Raw genomic sequence first — 17,004 nt, 5'->3', positions numbered from 1 at the left:
GATGCAATACCGCGGCCGCCGCTGGGTGGAGTTCGCGTCGTATTCCAGCGTCGGGTCCGCAAATTAGCAGTTACGCCGATCCACGACGGATTTTCGCGTTCGGTACGTCGTCGCTAGTATAGTTTCCCGTCGCAATTTTAGTAGTCGTTTGACCTTCCCTAACTTTAGTCAGCACACGTATGTGCTGTTTAAAGTATGGCTGTCGTTCCCGCGTCAAAATGTAAAAATGTTTTTGTCTTGCGTAAAACGTCCGGGAATACGAAAGTACGCTACGCACGTCGCATGTCGTCGTTCGAAAAAATGACGTCACTTCGCGCAAAGCACGGCGGGAATTTCAAAACGGAGCATGCGCAGTAGGTCCGGCGCGGGAGCGCGCCTAATTTAAATGGCACCCGCCCCTTTGAATTACACGGGCTTACGCCGGAGGCTGCCAACGTAACTTTTCACGCAAGTGCTTGGTGAATCAGGCACTTGCGATGAAAACTTGCGGCGGTGTAACGTATGATACGTTACGCCGCCGCTATTCTACGTGAATCTGGCCCATTGTGCTTCAAAGCCACAGTGCTAACCTTTTGGACACCCTGTTGCCTAGCAGAGTTGGCCACATAAGTACAGACAATCGGTGGCGTCACTAAGGTTGGTGTCACCCGGTGCGGAAAAAAATGGTGTCGCTCCTCCCTCAGTACAGACCCCCCTCCACTATAACAGACCCCCTCATCAATATAGACCCCCTCCCTCAGTATAAACCTCCACCCTCGGTGCAGACCCCCCCCCACCTCGGTGCAGACTCCTCCAACAGTACAACCCCCCCCCCAACAGTACAGACAACCCCACCTCAGTACAGATACCCCTCAGTGTTAGTGGTGCCACTACCCACCTGCCTAGCAACACCACTGCAGACAATAAACCTAACTACAGTCATGCTTCGTATTCATTTTATTTCCCCTGCAGGGAAAAGCAGTGAGGTGGTGGTAACTGGTTGATTGTTTTGAAATGGATGGAGAAGATTAACCTGAACAGCAAAAGCAGACCCCTCAGAGGTTGTTTTCTAATTGTATTGTGGCATTTTCTGGAAACACTTTAACCTTTGACTCCTGTCCTCGGGGCGAGATTTCCTGACAGTGAGCTGATCACAGTCCGTCTAGCCCATTGTTGTGTCTGCTCTTCTTCCCTGCAGCTCGCATTGCTGCCGGGGCTCTCAGCTCTCTAGTCTTTTTGAAATGTAGATTAAACTGAAGAATCCTAGATTTTTTATTTCTGTAGCATTTGGTTACACATTGTTTGTTTTTGGCATTGTTATCAGATACAGCTGATGGCTTGGTCTAGTATAAGGAGCAGACGCTATAGCAGTCAATCTGCAGTCTATTTATACCAATGTACGTCTTCTCCATCTATTGATAATCTGCAGCAGTTGAAAAGTGAGCAACGCAACTGTCCCTTGACCTCTTGTTAAAGTAGATGCAAATGCAAAATGAAGGACATTTAAAGCAGGGTTTGACAAATTTGCTTGGAATCTGCTAAAAAAGTTAGGAGCCAGAAAACGCGCCCCGTCCCGTCAAGCTTGCGCGCAGAAGCGAACACATACGTGAGCAGCGCCCGCATATATAAACGGTGTTCAAACCACACATGTGAGGTATCGCCACGATTGGTAGAGCGAGAGCAATAATTCTAGCCCTAGACCTCCTCTGTAACTCAAAACATGCAACCTGTAGATTTTTTTAAACGTCGCCTATGAAGATTTTAAAGGGTAAAAGTTTGTCGGCATTCCACGAGCGGACGCAATTTTGAAGCGTGACATTGGGTATGAATTTACTCGGCGTAACATTATCTTTCATAATATTAAAAAAAATGGGGATAACTTTACTGTTTTTTGTTATTTTTTTATTAAAAAAAGTGTAATTTTTTCCAAAAAAAGTGCGCTTGCAAGACCGCTGGGCAAATACGGCATGACAGAAAGTATTGCAACGATCGCCATTTTATTCTCTAGGGTGTTAGGATAAAAAATATATATAATGTTTGGGGGTTCTAATAAGAGGGAAGAAGATGGCAGTGAAAATAGTGAAAAATTACATTAGAATTGCTGTTTAACTTGTAATGCTTAACTTGTAATATCAACGGCCACCACCAGATGGCGCCAGCTTACACATCTGGTGGTAATAACTTGTAATACCAAAGGCTCACCACCAGATGGTGCCAGCTCCAAGCCAAGTAGCCAGGACCCTATTTCTAGTCGCCATGGCGACCTGGCGCCCGGCATTTGTCGAGCCCTGATTTAAAGTACTAAAGCACAGAATATCGTAAATGTTTGCCATTTTTAGACTACGATTATGTTATTTCATCCTTTGCTGCACATCAGCTCATCTGTTGAAGCCTCTTTGCAGCCACATCTTCTCTACAATCACTTGCTCTAGTAATGCTTATGATGCGTTTTCTCAGGGCAGTTTCCTAATGGTGACAACACAACAGTTGAACATACCTGTGCAATGTGCATTGGCACAACTGCGTGTAACCTCATTTGGGAGGGCATGTGATAGGATGACCTGCCCAGTCTTGACACTTACCATGTTCTCCTGTAGCCTGGGTTCACACATATGCGAACACAGACATTGCATGCGATTCACACCTGCATTGCTGTGCCGATCACATGCCATGTCTGTGTAATACGAATTCAGCCATACAGTTGTATGACTCTACTCGCATTGGATTTTTATTGCCCACACTGGAATCATATTGCATGGGGGTTGCTGTCCGAATTCATGGTTCACACTGCGATCTGGGGGTGTCATTGACTTTGTATTGACACCTGCAGCGGTTCGCAGAGGGCAGTGTGAACTGCCTGCGGAGGAGATGCAATGCCGGGACAGGCACTGGCATCACACTGGTTCCCGCATTGCATATGTGTTGGAGCTGCACGGATCTGGGAAAAATTGGAATAATCTGGCAGTACTAGCGTTTTATGGCAGTTTGTGCCAAGGAACAAATGATGGTAATACCGACTTCTTACATGCCGGCATTTGTACCTGGGGTGCTCCCTGCTTTTTAAACATCGGTACCACTAGGTGCACCATCCAGCAGCAGCAACTGTTAGCCGGCAGTGAACCTTTGACTTTGCCTGCACCTAAACACTGGAGCCTCATCCACTGGGGCTAAATGACCAGTGGCTTAAAACGTGTAACGTGTTACAGTAAAAAAAAAAAAAAGTAGAGCTGCACGATTACTCATGGTACCATGATGAAGGGGTCGGGCACGTCTCTAGACTAGACTGTATATATCTTGTAGGAATGTCCAGGAACAGGGGACCAGCAACAATGGCGAGGACCAGGAAGAAGCATAACTGATCCAAGTGGAACACAAGATTTTTTTTTTTCTTTTTTTGCGATTTACGATTGTAATCTTTCAATCTCATTGGAGTTCTGTCAAAATATCTGTCACTTTTTTAGCCTGGTGTGTGAGCTTTGTGAATTGGGCCTTGTGTCTGTCTGTCTGTGTCTGTCTGTCTGTCTGTCTGTCTGTGTCTGTCTGTGTCTGTCTGTGTCTGTCTGTCTGTGTCTGTCTGTGTCTGTCTGTCTGTGTCTGTCTGTGTCTGTCTGTGTCTGTCTGTGTCTGTCTGTGTGTCTGTGTGTCTGTCTGTGTGTCTGTCTGTGTCTGTCTGTGTCTGTCTCTGTGTCTCTGTCTCTGTGTCTCTGTCTCTGTGTCTCTGTCTCTGTGTCTCTGTCTCTGTGTCTCTGTCTCTGTCTCTGTCTCTGTCTTACCACGTTTAAGACCAGTGCGGAAATCATGTGGAATGACCTTATCGTTGTTCTTCTTTTTTTTTTTTTTTATAGGGAAGAGACAAATCCACAATTTAGGGGTACAACTGCAACTCAACAAGCACTGTCTGGACACTGCCTTCAATTTCTTCAAAATGGCCGTCAGCAAGCACCTGACCCGTGGTAGGAAGATGACACACGTTATAGCCGCTTGTCTTTACTTGGTGTGTAGGACAGAAGGAACTCCACGTATCCTTTCCTAAGACAATCATTCAGACACCGCGTTTTCAGGTTCATTGCATCCGGCTTTTATGTGAGTGTGATAAAAATAGATGTTTATGTCTAGAAGAGTCTTCCTTCTTGTGGGTTGCGTCTTTGTTACTAATCAGCGTAAAGACCATTTAATCCAACCTGTAACACCACTTGTTGCACCTGTTATAAGTGCGATATTTTTAAAAGATATATATATATATATATATATATATATATATATATATATATATATATATATATATATTTATTTCTTACGCTGGAAAAAAAAATCTTTTGATATGATTGCAGTTGCAGCGATGTAGGAGGCAGCTATTTTAATTGTGCTATGAGGAATCTTATTTATCGAATGAAAAATTGTACCACAAGGGGAAAAGACAGCTTTTTCAATCAGGGTGCCTTCTGGGTTCTTCAGGGGTGCCTTGGCAAAATGCCTAAAAAATTGCCTTAAATTGCAGAAAAATTGTCAGCAAGCTGGCAGATGGATAAAGCCTGACTTTTTTGGTACACAAAGACACAGGTTTTAATTATTAAGCATTACAACCTTGGGCACTGTTGCGGGCAACCTGTTGGCATTATAGCAACTAGTGATGTCATAGGCTGACAAGGAGTTTTGTCCCTCTCTGTTAGCACTTGGGGTCATGTTGGCTGAATAAGGAAGAGAAACTGAGGGAGAAGCATTTTATTCATCCCAAAGGGACATTTTTTAAATAGTTATACTCCAATGAAGAACAAAGCAGAAATTGGTAGCAATGTGAAAAGGTGTAGTTTGTTTTGTAAAAATTGCCTCTAAGGCCTCTTGCACATTGCTACCTAAAATGTAGTACATTTAGGCCCCTTCACACAGGTGCCTCTGCTATCCAGAATCTGCTTGCTCAGTGGGGGAATACTGCAACAGCTGCTATTTTAATCTCTCGGGTCTCGGCTAATATATATATATATATATATATGTATATATGTATATATGTATATATGTATGTATATATATATATATATATATATATATATATATATATATATATATATATATATATATATATATATATATATATATATATATATATATATATATATATATATATATATATATATATATATATATAAAATATATTAGAGCTGCGCGATTCTGGCTAAAATGAGAATCACAATTTTTTTGCTTAGGATTCTCTCACGATTCTCGCGGCGTAACATCATCTTTCACATTAAAACAAAAAAATTTGGCTTACTTTACTGTTTTATTTTTTTTAATTCATTGAAGTGTATTTTTTCCCCAAAAAATTGTGTTTGAAAGCAGGGCTGTGGAGTCGGTAGATAAATGTTCCCACTCCGACTCCTCAGTTTTATGTACTTCCGACTCCGACTCCCCGACTCCGACTCCTCTGTATTAATATGCGAATGTATTTTATACATTCCTTGAGTGAAAGAAACGCAACCTACCACAGGACTACTGGCTGGGAAGCCAACAGTCTACTGTATTGCACAGTTTAAGCAAAAGACAAACACAATGAAAACAATTAAGTGACTGAATAGTAGCAGCAGGCATAAACATCAGGAACAGGATCTTTACCAGTTCAAAAATACAAACCACATTATTTGGTTGTTTTAGAACAAAAACAAAGCTTATCTATAATGAACCAAAAACAAAATCTGCAAAACCTAGAAATGGTTTATATTAATCTTGAAATGTAGTTATAGGCTTAGCAAATGCAAATCAATTCAATGTAGAGTTCTAAGGAAGAGAATTGCCTCTGCCAGATCCTCTTTCATAGAGGCTCTTAAGTCAGACTTTATTATTTTTAGGGTTGAAAATAATCTTTCGACACTGACTTGGGTGGGTGGCATTGCAGTAACTATTCTGGCCACATCACTAACGATCTCTCGATAAACAAGGATGGCTTCTTCAACAGTAAGTTTTGATGAGCGATCATACTTTTCAACTTCTTTTAGTGCTTTATAAAACTCCTGTTGGAATTTTTTTATTTGGACACTTACTGGTTCTCTAACATGCGTTCCCTGTAAAAGCAGAACACAACACTATGGAAAGTATAAGTATTGCCGCTCCTAATTGTGTGTTGCGTGCCATATAGTGAAGCACATGAAAAGCATGCTTCTTCACGGTCACTTAACGTGTTCGTTTTGCGGTTACGTGAGGCACTGCATGCATTGGTCTTTATTCTTACAGTAGAGAAGTCATTAATTATAACTTTTTGTGAATTGGGACATTTAAACTTGCTTTTTTTTATTTTTTTATTCCAATCTAAATTTAGTAGGAGTCGGAGTCGGTGCATTGTTTTCCGACTCCAGGTACCCAAAATTTCCCCCGACTCCGACTCCTCGACTCCGACTCCACAGCCCTGTTTGAAAGACCGCTGGGCAAATAGTGTGATATAAAATATTGCAGCAATTGCCATTCTATTCCCTAGGGTCTTCTAAAATATATATAATGTTTGGGGGTTCCAAGTAATTTTCTAGCAAAAAATATGGATTTTAACTTTAATCAAGTTTTAAAAAAAAGATTTAGACTTTAAGTGGTTAAACTTCTTGCATTTATACACAGAAGTGTATCCCTTTGATCTAAGAAGGAAGAGTTGGTTACAATGTTTCATGTTGTTAAAAACTTGGCAGACGGCCCTGATTTTTTTCTTTACACACAGACGTTTATCCCTTTGATCTAAGAAGGAAGTGTTTGTTACAATGTTTTCTGTTAAAAACTTGGCAGACTGCCCTGATGTTTTCTTTTGACAGCTGTGTGAGCAGATCAGTCGCTCCACTTGTTTATATGAAAGAATCGGCAAACCCTGCAATAGAGATCGTCAGGGGGGGGTTAAATTAAGATTGCGATTTTTTTTTTTTTTTTTTTTTTAACAATTAATTGTGCAGCTCTTATGTTAATGCATAGAATTTATTAAGATAAAACTGCTTTAACCGCTTAAGGACCGCCGCACGCAGATTTACGTCGACAGAATGGCACGGACATTAATTTGCTGCCGTGTGGTCGCGCACTCCATGCCCGTGGGTCCAGCGGACTCTATGTCCGCCGGTGTCCCGCAATCGTGTCACAAAGCTGAAGAATGGGGAGATGTCAGTGTAAACGCATCTCTCCATTCTTCCTAGTGACATGTCACTGATCAAATGCTCCCTCTCAGGAGCAGGGAGCAGCGATCAGTGACGTGTCACTCATAGCCACGCCCCTAAACAGTTAGAATCACTCCCTAGGACACACTTAACCCCTTCAGCGTCCCCTACAGGTTAACCCCTTCACTGCCATTGTAATTTTTACAGTAATCATTGCATTTTTATCGCTGTAAAAATGACAATGGTGTCAAAAGTGTCCAATATGTCCGCCATAATGTCGCAGTCACGATAAAAATCGCTGATCACCGCCATTACTAGTAAAAAAAAAAAAAAAAAAAAATATATTAATAAAAATGCCATAAAACTATCCCCTATTTTGTAGATGCTTATTGTGATTGGCTGCTCTGGTACTGTGTAGGGGCTGTCTCTACAGTCATGTAATTACCGTATTTATCGGGTATACTGCGCGCCGGCGTATAACGCGCCCGCACCCTGCCCGGGGTTGCAGCAGTGTTTGTTTTTGGATTTGGCGCCGAGAGGAGCCGGATTTCCTGTGTGTTCGGCTCCTTTCGGCTCCTCTCGCGTGGCTGCGGGCAGGGCCAAGCGTGGCCGAGCCTAGCTGAGCGCTCGGCTCTAGACAGCGGGGATAGGCATATATCGCGCACCCACGATTTTCCCCTGATTTTAAGGGGAAAAAAGTGCGCGGTATACGCCGATAAATACGATACGTTATGCCTTTTTCTACCTAGTATAATTTCTTTATCGTACATCACGGGACACAGAGCGGCATTCATTACTATATGGGTTATATGGAGTACCTTCAGGTGTAGACACTGGCAATCTCAAACAGGAAATGCCCCTCCCTATATAACCCCCTCCCATAGGAGGAGTACCTCAGTTTTTCCGCCAGTGTCTTAGGTGTTAGTCATGGTTTAGCTTGCCTCCACATCCTTGGGATTAGGTGAGCTAACTGGTTCTGTCCAAAAAAGCCTCAGCGCTAAAGTGGTCAGTAACCGGACCCCAAACCCTTGGGGTATAGCCCATAATGCTTTTCTTTTTAGAGAGCTGGACCCTGGGCCCAGAACTTAGAAACCTTTGGGTGCCTAATGTTTCTGTTGCCAGAGTGCTATATGGGCCCAGGACAGTGGATCCTTCATAGGAACCCAGGGCCTGAAGGTCTAGACATCCCCACCGAGATGGGGGAAGATTGGGCCTCTTGCTTGGCAAAGTCCTGCGGCATGGAGCAGGTAAGTGAGGGGAAAACTTGCGGAACTTGGTTCTTAGCAGGTTTTTTCTGGGGGGTCACAGGGGACATGCCTAAAGTTATGCACTGCATCTGGCAAACTAGTCACATATCATAAAGATAGGATGGCTCTATATGTATTATTCCCCATAAGATGTGACCTCCCTTGTAGTGTTGGAAAAGCATTGAGTGGGGCCTGTGTGATATAAAAGTATATGTGTGTGTCAGAGAGCTGTGCTTACCTGCAAGCCTCCAGGCGATGCTCCATTCAGTCTTCCTCCTCACGGCCTGCAAAGCAGGCAAAACGCTGACCTCCTCATGGTTCCAGGCTGCAGGCTGCAGTTTGCTGGAGCAGAGAGGTCCCTTCCTCCCAACCCCACCCCCCCCCCTGTCGGGAGGGGCATTTCCTGTTTGAGATTGCTGGGGGGGAAGGGCGGGTCAGTGGCTTAAGGAAGGGGCGGCCCTTCCTTGTTTGTTCCATATAGCTCATTCAATACTTTGGAACTGAGGAGGAAAGACCAGAACGGCAAGCACGGGGCGCCGAGGACACACAGTGGCCAGAAAGAATATTGCAGTCTTCAGAAAGACTGTTTTCAAGCCTAGGAATAGGCTGTTTCTTTTCCATCTCATAGTTTTTCTTGCAATACTACTCAGGGGGACAGAATGTTTTTTCTTTCCTAGATTTGAAAAAAAAAAAAAAAAAAGTGTCATCTAGGGGAGAGGAAGCATTTTTTATCCCCCAAACAGGTGTTTGGGCATTTAACTATTTATAAGTCCCAGGTACCAATAAGTAGCAGGTGTACCTCGGTATTGTACCATGGCATCAAAAAACAAGGTTACAAGAGGTGGGGATTCCCCCAGAGAGTCTGAGGTCTCGGACAAAGCTATGCCGCTGCTTTCCCCACAGGGAGCCTTGGGGCCATCGGGATCTGGGGCTGGAGCTGACGCGGGTCAGTCCAACCCTAAGATGGTCACGGAGGAGGTATTACTCACCTCTTTAAAAGAGATGCAGAAAAGCATGGGTAAAATGATAGCCGCAGCTATGCGGGGCAGTAAGCGGAATAGATCTCCGTCGCCCGAGCGCGGACCCTCAGAAGAGGAGGTCCTTTCCTCAGGGGAATTGGACGACCTCTTGGACAAGGACCAAGTAGGTTCAGGGATCGAAGATCCGGATACAGAGGAGTCTGGGGCAGTCTCCCTGAGGGAGAGCTGGTGGATTCAAGGATTGTCGGACTTGGTCCATAGGGCATTCAACTTGCCAGTACCAGATCTCCAGGTATCGACGGTTTCAGCTTTGGGCTCACTGAGGGCGCCTCAAAGCAATGCTGTGTTTCCGATCCATCCTCTATTAGAGGGAGTTTTGTTCCAAGATTGGAACAAGCCAGATAAGATCTTCTTACCACCTAAGAAGTTCTCTGTCCTATATCCTATGGAAGAAAATTTTTCCAAAAGATGGGCTACTCCTGCAGTGGACGCAGCCATCTCATGTGTTAACAAATCGTTAACATGCCCTGTAGAAAACATACAGGTGTTCAAGGATCCAGTTGATAAGCGCTTGGAAGCACTACTTAAGAACTCCTTCACTACTGCAGGGGCAGTAGTACAGCCAGCTGTGGCTGCGATTGGGGTCGCTCAAGCATTATCGGATCAATTTAAGCAGATGCTTAAACTTATTCCTGCCCAGCAGGCAGAAGAATTTTCGGATGTCCCTAAGGCCATATGTTTTACGGTAGACGCAATCAAGGATTCTATCCAGCAAGCGTCACGTTTATCGTTATCCCTTATCCATATGAGAAGACTCTTATGGTTAAAAGGCTGGGAGGCTGAGCCCCCATGCAAGAAGCTCCTGGTAGGGTTCCCCTTCCATGGAGGACGACTCTTCGGAGAAGACCTAGATAAATACATTCAGACCATTTCAAACGGCAAGAGTACTCTCTTGCCAACTAAGAAGAAGGTTCAGGGGCCTGCGTTTAAACGACAGTATTCCCCTGGGCAGGGGCCCTCTAATGCCAAGCAGTATCGACGGCCTCCTGCAAAAGCAAACTTCGGCTTCAACAGCAAATCACAAGGACAGGCTGTTAGAGGCAAAAGGCAGTGGTTTCGCAAACCAGCAAAACCAGCCCCCAAGCCAACCTTATGAAGGGGCGCCCCCACCCACGAAGGTGGGGGGAAGGCTGCGACTCTTTTCAGAGATTTGGGAAGCCAGCATTCCCGACGAGTGGGTACGGTCTTCCGTGGCCACAGGCTACAAATTAGATTTCCTAAGGTTTCCTCCTCCTCATTTCCAGGAGTCGAGGATTCCAAACGATCCGCCTCGGATTCCGGCCAGTCCTGGAACAGGGGCTGGGTTTCTACTCCAACCTATTCATCATCCCAAAATCCAATGGAGATGTCAGGCCAATTTTGGACCTAAAAATGGTAAATGCATATCTAAAGATCCGCTCATTTCGGATGGAATCCGTGCGGTCAGCAGCTGCCACACTCCAGAAGGACGACTTCATGGCGTCCATAGACATAAAGGATGCCTACCTTCATGTTCCAATTTATCAGCCACATCAAAGATATCTACGCTTCATGGTGGCTTCGCGTCACTTCCAATTCGTGGCGCTTCCCTTCGGGTTGGCTACGGCCCCCCGGGTGTTCACGAAGGTCCTAGCTCCGATCCTAGCCAAGCTAAGGATCCAAGGGGTCACGATCCTAGCATACCTGGACGACCTCCTAGTCATAGACCACTCGTCTCCCGGCTTGGAGCGAGCAGTGGCCCTCACGGTCCAATACCTCGAGAGGTTCGGCTGGGTCCTAAATCGAGAAAAGTCAGCTTTCCAGCCCACAAGGCAGTTGGAATATCTCGGCATGAGATTAGACACAGAACAACAAGGAGTGTTCCTACCTCTGAGGAAGGTAAAAGCCATCAAGGAATTAATCCTACTGGTTCTAAGCAAGAAAGAACCGACTATTCGCCTATGTATGAGGTTACTAGGCAAGATGGTGGCCACGTTCGAGGCGGTACCATACGCCCAGAGCCACACTCGCATCCTACAGGCAGCCATCCTGTCAGCATGGAGCAGAAGGCCACAGGCCTTGGATATCCCGTTGCCGCTCTTATCAAGAGTCCGACAAAGTCTGTGTTGGTGGTTAGACCCTCAGAATCTACTGAAGGGGAAGTCTTTCAGCCCAGTGGCTTGGAAGATAGTGACCACAGACGCCAGCCTGACGGGCTGGGGAGCAATTTTGGATGGTTGCACTCGCCAAGGTACTTGGGCAAAGCCAGAGAAGCAGTTGCCCATCAACATCTTGGAGCTCAGAGCTGCTCGACTAGCCCTCAGGGCTTGGACGTCAAAATTGCAGGGGTTCCCGGTGAGAATTCAATCAGACAATGCCACGGTCGTGGCATACATAAATCACCAAGGGGGAACCAGGAGTCAAGCCGCTCAGAGAGAGGTGAGCTTGATTCTCCTATGGGCAGAGGCGCATGTGCCCTGCATATCGGCAATATTCATTCCAGGAGTGGACAACTTTCAGGCGGACTTCTTAAGCCGCCAGACTCTATGGCCGGGGGAATGGTCTCTGCATCCACAAGTCTTTCAAGCACTCTGCCAAAGATGGGGAGTGCCGGACGTGGATATCATGGCATCGAGACTCAACAAGAAACTAGACAGGTTCATATCCCGCTCAAGGGATCCGATGGCCTGCGGAACCGATGCGTTGGTTTGCCCTTGGCATCAGTTCAAACTTCTTTATGCGTTTCCCCCGCTCCAGTTACTACCCCGCCTGCTGCGCAGGATCCGGGTGGAACACATACCAGTCATCCTGGTAGCTCCAGCATGGCCCAGAAGGGCATGGTACTCACTCATCCTAAAGATGGTAGTGGGAGACCCTTGGACTCTTCCTCTACGGCCAGACCTGCTATCGCAAGGTCCGATCCTCCACCCTGCCTTACGGCATCTAAATTTGACGGCCTGGAAGCTGAATCCCTGATTCTCAGGGGTAGAGGTCTGTCTCAGAAAGTAGTCTCTACCCTAATCAGAGCCAGGAAACCGGTCTCTAGGGTGATTTATTACAGGGTCTGGAAGGCCTATGTAGGCTGGTGTGAGTCCAAGCGATGGCTTTCTCGCAAATTTACCATCGATAGAGTATTAAGTTTTCTCCAGCTAGGAGTGGATAAAGGATTGGCATTAAGCACAATCAAAGGACAGATTTCTGCTCTGTCAGTGTGGTTTCAGCGGCCGCTGGCCACCCACTCGCTGGTTAAGACCTTCCTTCAAGGGGTCTTACGTATTAGACCTCCAGTTAAATCCCCGCTTTGTCCGTGGGATTTAAATCTTGTTCTGTCAAGTTTACAGAAACAACCGTTTGAGCCGTTGGCTGAAATTCCTTTGGTTCTACTGACAAGGAAGTTAGTATTTTTGGTTGCCATAGTTTCCGCAAGAAGAGTTTCGGAGCTAGCGGCCTTATCCTGTAAGGAACCATATCTTGTTTTTCATAAGGACAGGGTCGTTCTCCGCCCTCATCCTTCCTTCCTACCGAAGGTCATATCCAGTTTTCATTTGAACCAGGATTTGGTATTACCATCCTTCTTCCCTAAACCTACTTCCAGAAAGGAAGGGTTGCTGCATACCTTGGATATTGTCAGGGCCATGAAGGCCTATCTTAAAGCTACAAAGAAGATCCGGAAAACAGATGTGCTGTTCATTCTACCGGATGGGCCCAAGAAGGGGCAGGCAGCTGCAAAGTCCACCATTTCTAGGTGGATTAAGCAATTAATCACTCAGGCCTACGGCTTGAAAGGGTTGCCTCCTCCAGTATCATTAAAGGCTCATTCTACTAGAGCCATGGGCGCCTCCTGGGCAGCACACCACCAGATCTCTATGGCTCAAGTTTGCAAGGCGGCAACCTGGTCTTCTGTCCACACGTTTACAAAATTCTACAAGTTGGACGTAAGAAGGAATACTGATACTGCCTTCGGGCAGGCAGTGCTGCAGGCTGCAGTTTGAGACCCTCGGATTCCGGGGGCTCCTCTTTTTTGAGTTAAATTTAAAATTTAAAATTATTTTTCTCAACTAAGTTGGATTTATTATGATTTGAGTATATCTCTAAATTAAATCCTTTTGTCTTGGAGATGTTCTCCCTCCCCTCATTGTAAGCATTGCTTTGGGACATCCCATATAGTAATGAATGCCGCTCTGTGTCCCGTGATGTACGATAAAGAAAAAGAGATTTTTAATACAGCTTACCTGTAAAATCTTTTTCTTGGAGTACATCACGGGACACAGAGCTCCCACCCCTCCTTTTTTGAGGACCATTTTGGGAGGCATACTGCTTGCTACAAAACTGAGGTACTCCTCCTATGGGAGGGGGTTATATAGGGAGGGGCATTTCCTGTTTGAGATTGCCAGTGTCTACACCTGAAGGTACTCCATATAACCCATATAGTAATGAATGCCGCTCTGTGTCCCGTGATGTACTCCAAGAAAAAGATTTTACAGGTAAGCTGTATTAAAAATCTCTTTTTTATTGGTGCATGATTGCCAAAATAACAAGGCGTGAGTGAATTTACATTGAATTATACTTCCACTGTACCTGAAAATATTGTTATATGTGTAACGGAGCTGTGCAGGTGCACGTTGCTTTTTTTTTTTTTTTTTTGTACTCAGCAATGTATCTTGTGTGTAAGCATGTTTCTCAGTATGGTGCACAGATATACTTTTGCTGAAATCAGGTAATTTCTGATAGTATTCAATAATTCTTCTTGGCAGACATCTACGGGATGTGAGGGCACTAAATATTCCACAGTGTAAGGTGATCCCCACCTAACGCAGGCCCAAAATGAACCGTAGAGTTACAAAAGGAATAACGGGGACTGTATAGGTTTGGAACATTTCACCTATACATCAGAACAGGTTACCATCCCCCTTCCCCTCTTAATAATGCAAAATCTTCCTGCCAATGTGTATTTTCAGCTATTGACCATACTGAACCAAAAGCATATATTGTTCTTTCAAGAGCTTGATGAATGTTCCCCCGATTTTCAGGTGTTTTCTCTGTAAATAAAGGAATTGTGTATTTTTGGGGGACCGTAGTTTGTAACACTTCTACTTAAAGCGGTAGTTCCCCCTCAAAAAAAATGTTACCCTTAGATTGATGCTCATTTTGTCTAGGGGAATCGGCTAGTTGTTTTAAAATCGAAGCTGTACTTACCGTTTTAGAGAGCGATCTTCTCCGCCTCTTCCCGGTATGGGTCTTCGGGACTGGGCGTTCCTATTTTGATTGACAGTCTTCCGACAGGCTTCCGACGGTCGCATCCATCGCGTCACTAGTAGCCGAAAGAAGCCTGCGCACCGAAGTTCGGCTACTTTCGGAAAATCGTGACGCGATAGATGCGACCGTCGGAAGCCTGTCAATCAAGAAGGAACGCCCAGACCCGAAGACCCATACCCGGACGCGGCGGAGAAGATCGCTCTCTACAACGGTAAGTACTGCTTCGATTTTAAAACAACTAGCCGATTCCCCTAGACAAAATGAGCATCAATCTAAGGGTAACAATTTTTTTGAGGGGGAACTACCGCTTTAAGGATGCTGCTGGTGAAGAAACACCTTGAGGTTATCTAAAAGCAGCAGCAGAAAGAGTGTTTCTGAAATGAGAACTCTGAAGGGAAAAGCTACCCACACTTTCTTTCTTGTCATCCTCATTTTATTCCATAAAGTATTTTATGTCTTTATGGCACCTCTGGCATGCCAGGATGTGTTTTGTTATTCTTGTAGCATTTGGAAAAGAATATTTCTTCTCACAATATTTCCAATTCTGAGCAGGAATTGCACTGTGGAAATGTTTCCAAAACTTCTAAATGTTGGTCTCACCATTTTAGTGAGAGAAGGGAAAGAAAAAATCTATTTACTGACCAGACTGTAGGTAAACATTATGCTGTGATGGTGGACAACATTAATATGAATCATTTAAAGGTTATAAAGATAAACAAATTTATCAAACAAATTTACCCTCTTGCCTGTCAGTTTCTGTCCTCTCAGGCCTCGTACACACGACCGAACATGTCTGCTGAAACTGGTCCGCGGACATGTCCTACCGTGTGTAGGGCCTACCGGACCGGATTCCTGGGCTAGCGGACAGGTTTCCAGCGGACAAAAGTTTCTTGGCATGCTAAGAAACTTGTCCGCTGGAACCATGTCCGTCGGACAGTATGACTCATCGGACATGTCCGCTGGTTATGACGTATAACCAGCGGCCCGAAATCCCGTGCATGCGTCAAATTGATTCGACGCATGCGTGGAAGCATTGAACTTCCGCGTCAGAGCACGTCGGTGTCGTATACGTCACCGCGTTCTCTGTCTGCGGGGATTTTGGTCTGATGGTGTGTACACACATCAGACCAAAACATCCCAGCAGACATGTCCGATGAAAATGGTCCGCGGACCGTTTTCATCGGACATGTCTGACCATGTGTACAAGGCCTCAGGCCTTGATTATCTATTGTATCACAATAATCGCCCAACTGTAGGAGGTACAAGATGGAGCCCACAAGCAAACTAGACTGGATTCTTTCCCCTGCCATACCCCCTAGTGGCAAAAATTCATATTTCTCTTGTTTGAGAACCGCATTGAGAAGTGCAGTGTTACTTGAATTGTATTCCAGGATTTGCTTGTCTTCAGCCGAGAGAACGTACAAGAATTTAAGACTTTACATTAAGTCTCAGAAATCTCATTAAGGTCTTATATATACAGTGAGGAAAATAAGTATTTGAACACCCTGCTATTTTGCAAGTTCTCCCACTTGGAAATCATGGAGGGGTCTGAAATTGTCATCGTAGGTGCATGTCCACTGTGAGAGACATAATCAATTTTTTTTTTCCAGAAATCACAATTTATGATTTTTTAACTATTTATTTGTATGATACAGCTGCAAATAAGTATTTGAACACCTGTCTATCAGCTAGAATTCTGACCCTCAAAGACCTGTTAGTCTGCCTTTAAAATGTCCACCTCCACTCCATTTATTATCCTAAATTAGATGCACCTGTTTGAGGTCATTAGCTGCATAAAGACACCTGTCCACCCCATACAATCAGTAAGAATCCAACTACTAACATGGCCAAGACCAAAGAGCTGTCCAAAGACACTAGAGACAAAATTGTACACCTCCACAAGGCTGGAAAGGGCTACGGGGAAATTGCCAAGCAGCTTGGTGAAAAAAGGTCCACTGTTGGAGCAATCATTAGAAAATGGAAGAAGCTAAACATGACTGTCAATGTCCCTCGGACTGGGGCTCCATGCAAAATCTCACCTCGTGGGGTCTCAATGATCCTAAGAAAGGTGAGAAATCAGCCCAGGACTACACGGGAGGAGCTGGTCAATGACCTAAAAAGAGCTGGGACCACCGTTTCCAAGATTACTGTTGGTAATACACTAAGACGTCATGGTTTGAAATCATGCATGGCACGGAAGGTTCCCCTGCTTAAACCAGCACATGTCAAGGCCCGTCTTAAGTTTGCCAATGACCATTTGGATGATCCAGAGGAGTCATGGGAGAAAGTCATGTGGTCAGATGAGACCAAAATAGAACTTTTTGGTCATAATTCCACTAACCGTGTTTGGAGGAAGAAGAATGATGAGTACCATCCCAAGAACACCATCCCTACTGTGAAGCATGGGGG

General features: G+C 44.9%; 1 protein-coding gene across 1 annotated transcript in view; it reads left to right on the top strand.

The window, feature by feature from the left end:
• Positions 1-17,004, top strand: part of BRF1 (BRF1 RNA polymerase III transcription initiation factor subunit) — a 437,396-nt gene that overhangs the window by 54,281 nt on the left and 366,111 nt on the right. The window contains exon 3 of the mRNA XM_040332965.1: positions 3,825-3,998. Coding sequence (XP_040188899.1) covers positions 3,825-3,998 — 174 coding nt within the window. The remainder of the gene's footprint in view (positions 1-3,824; positions 3,999-17,004) is intronic.

The sequence above is a fragment of the Rana temporaria genome, chromosome 13 (genome assembly GCF_905171775.1).
Source record: "Rana temporaria chromosome 13, aRanTem1.1, whole genome shotgun sequence".
In the NCBI taxonomy this organism is placed as follows: domain Eukaryota; kingdom Metazoa; phylum Chordata; class Amphibia; order Anura; family Ranidae; genus Rana; species Rana temporaria.
The sequence above is the reverse complement of the archived record's forward strand: the minus strand, read 5'-3'. Positions and strand labels throughout refer to the sequence as shown.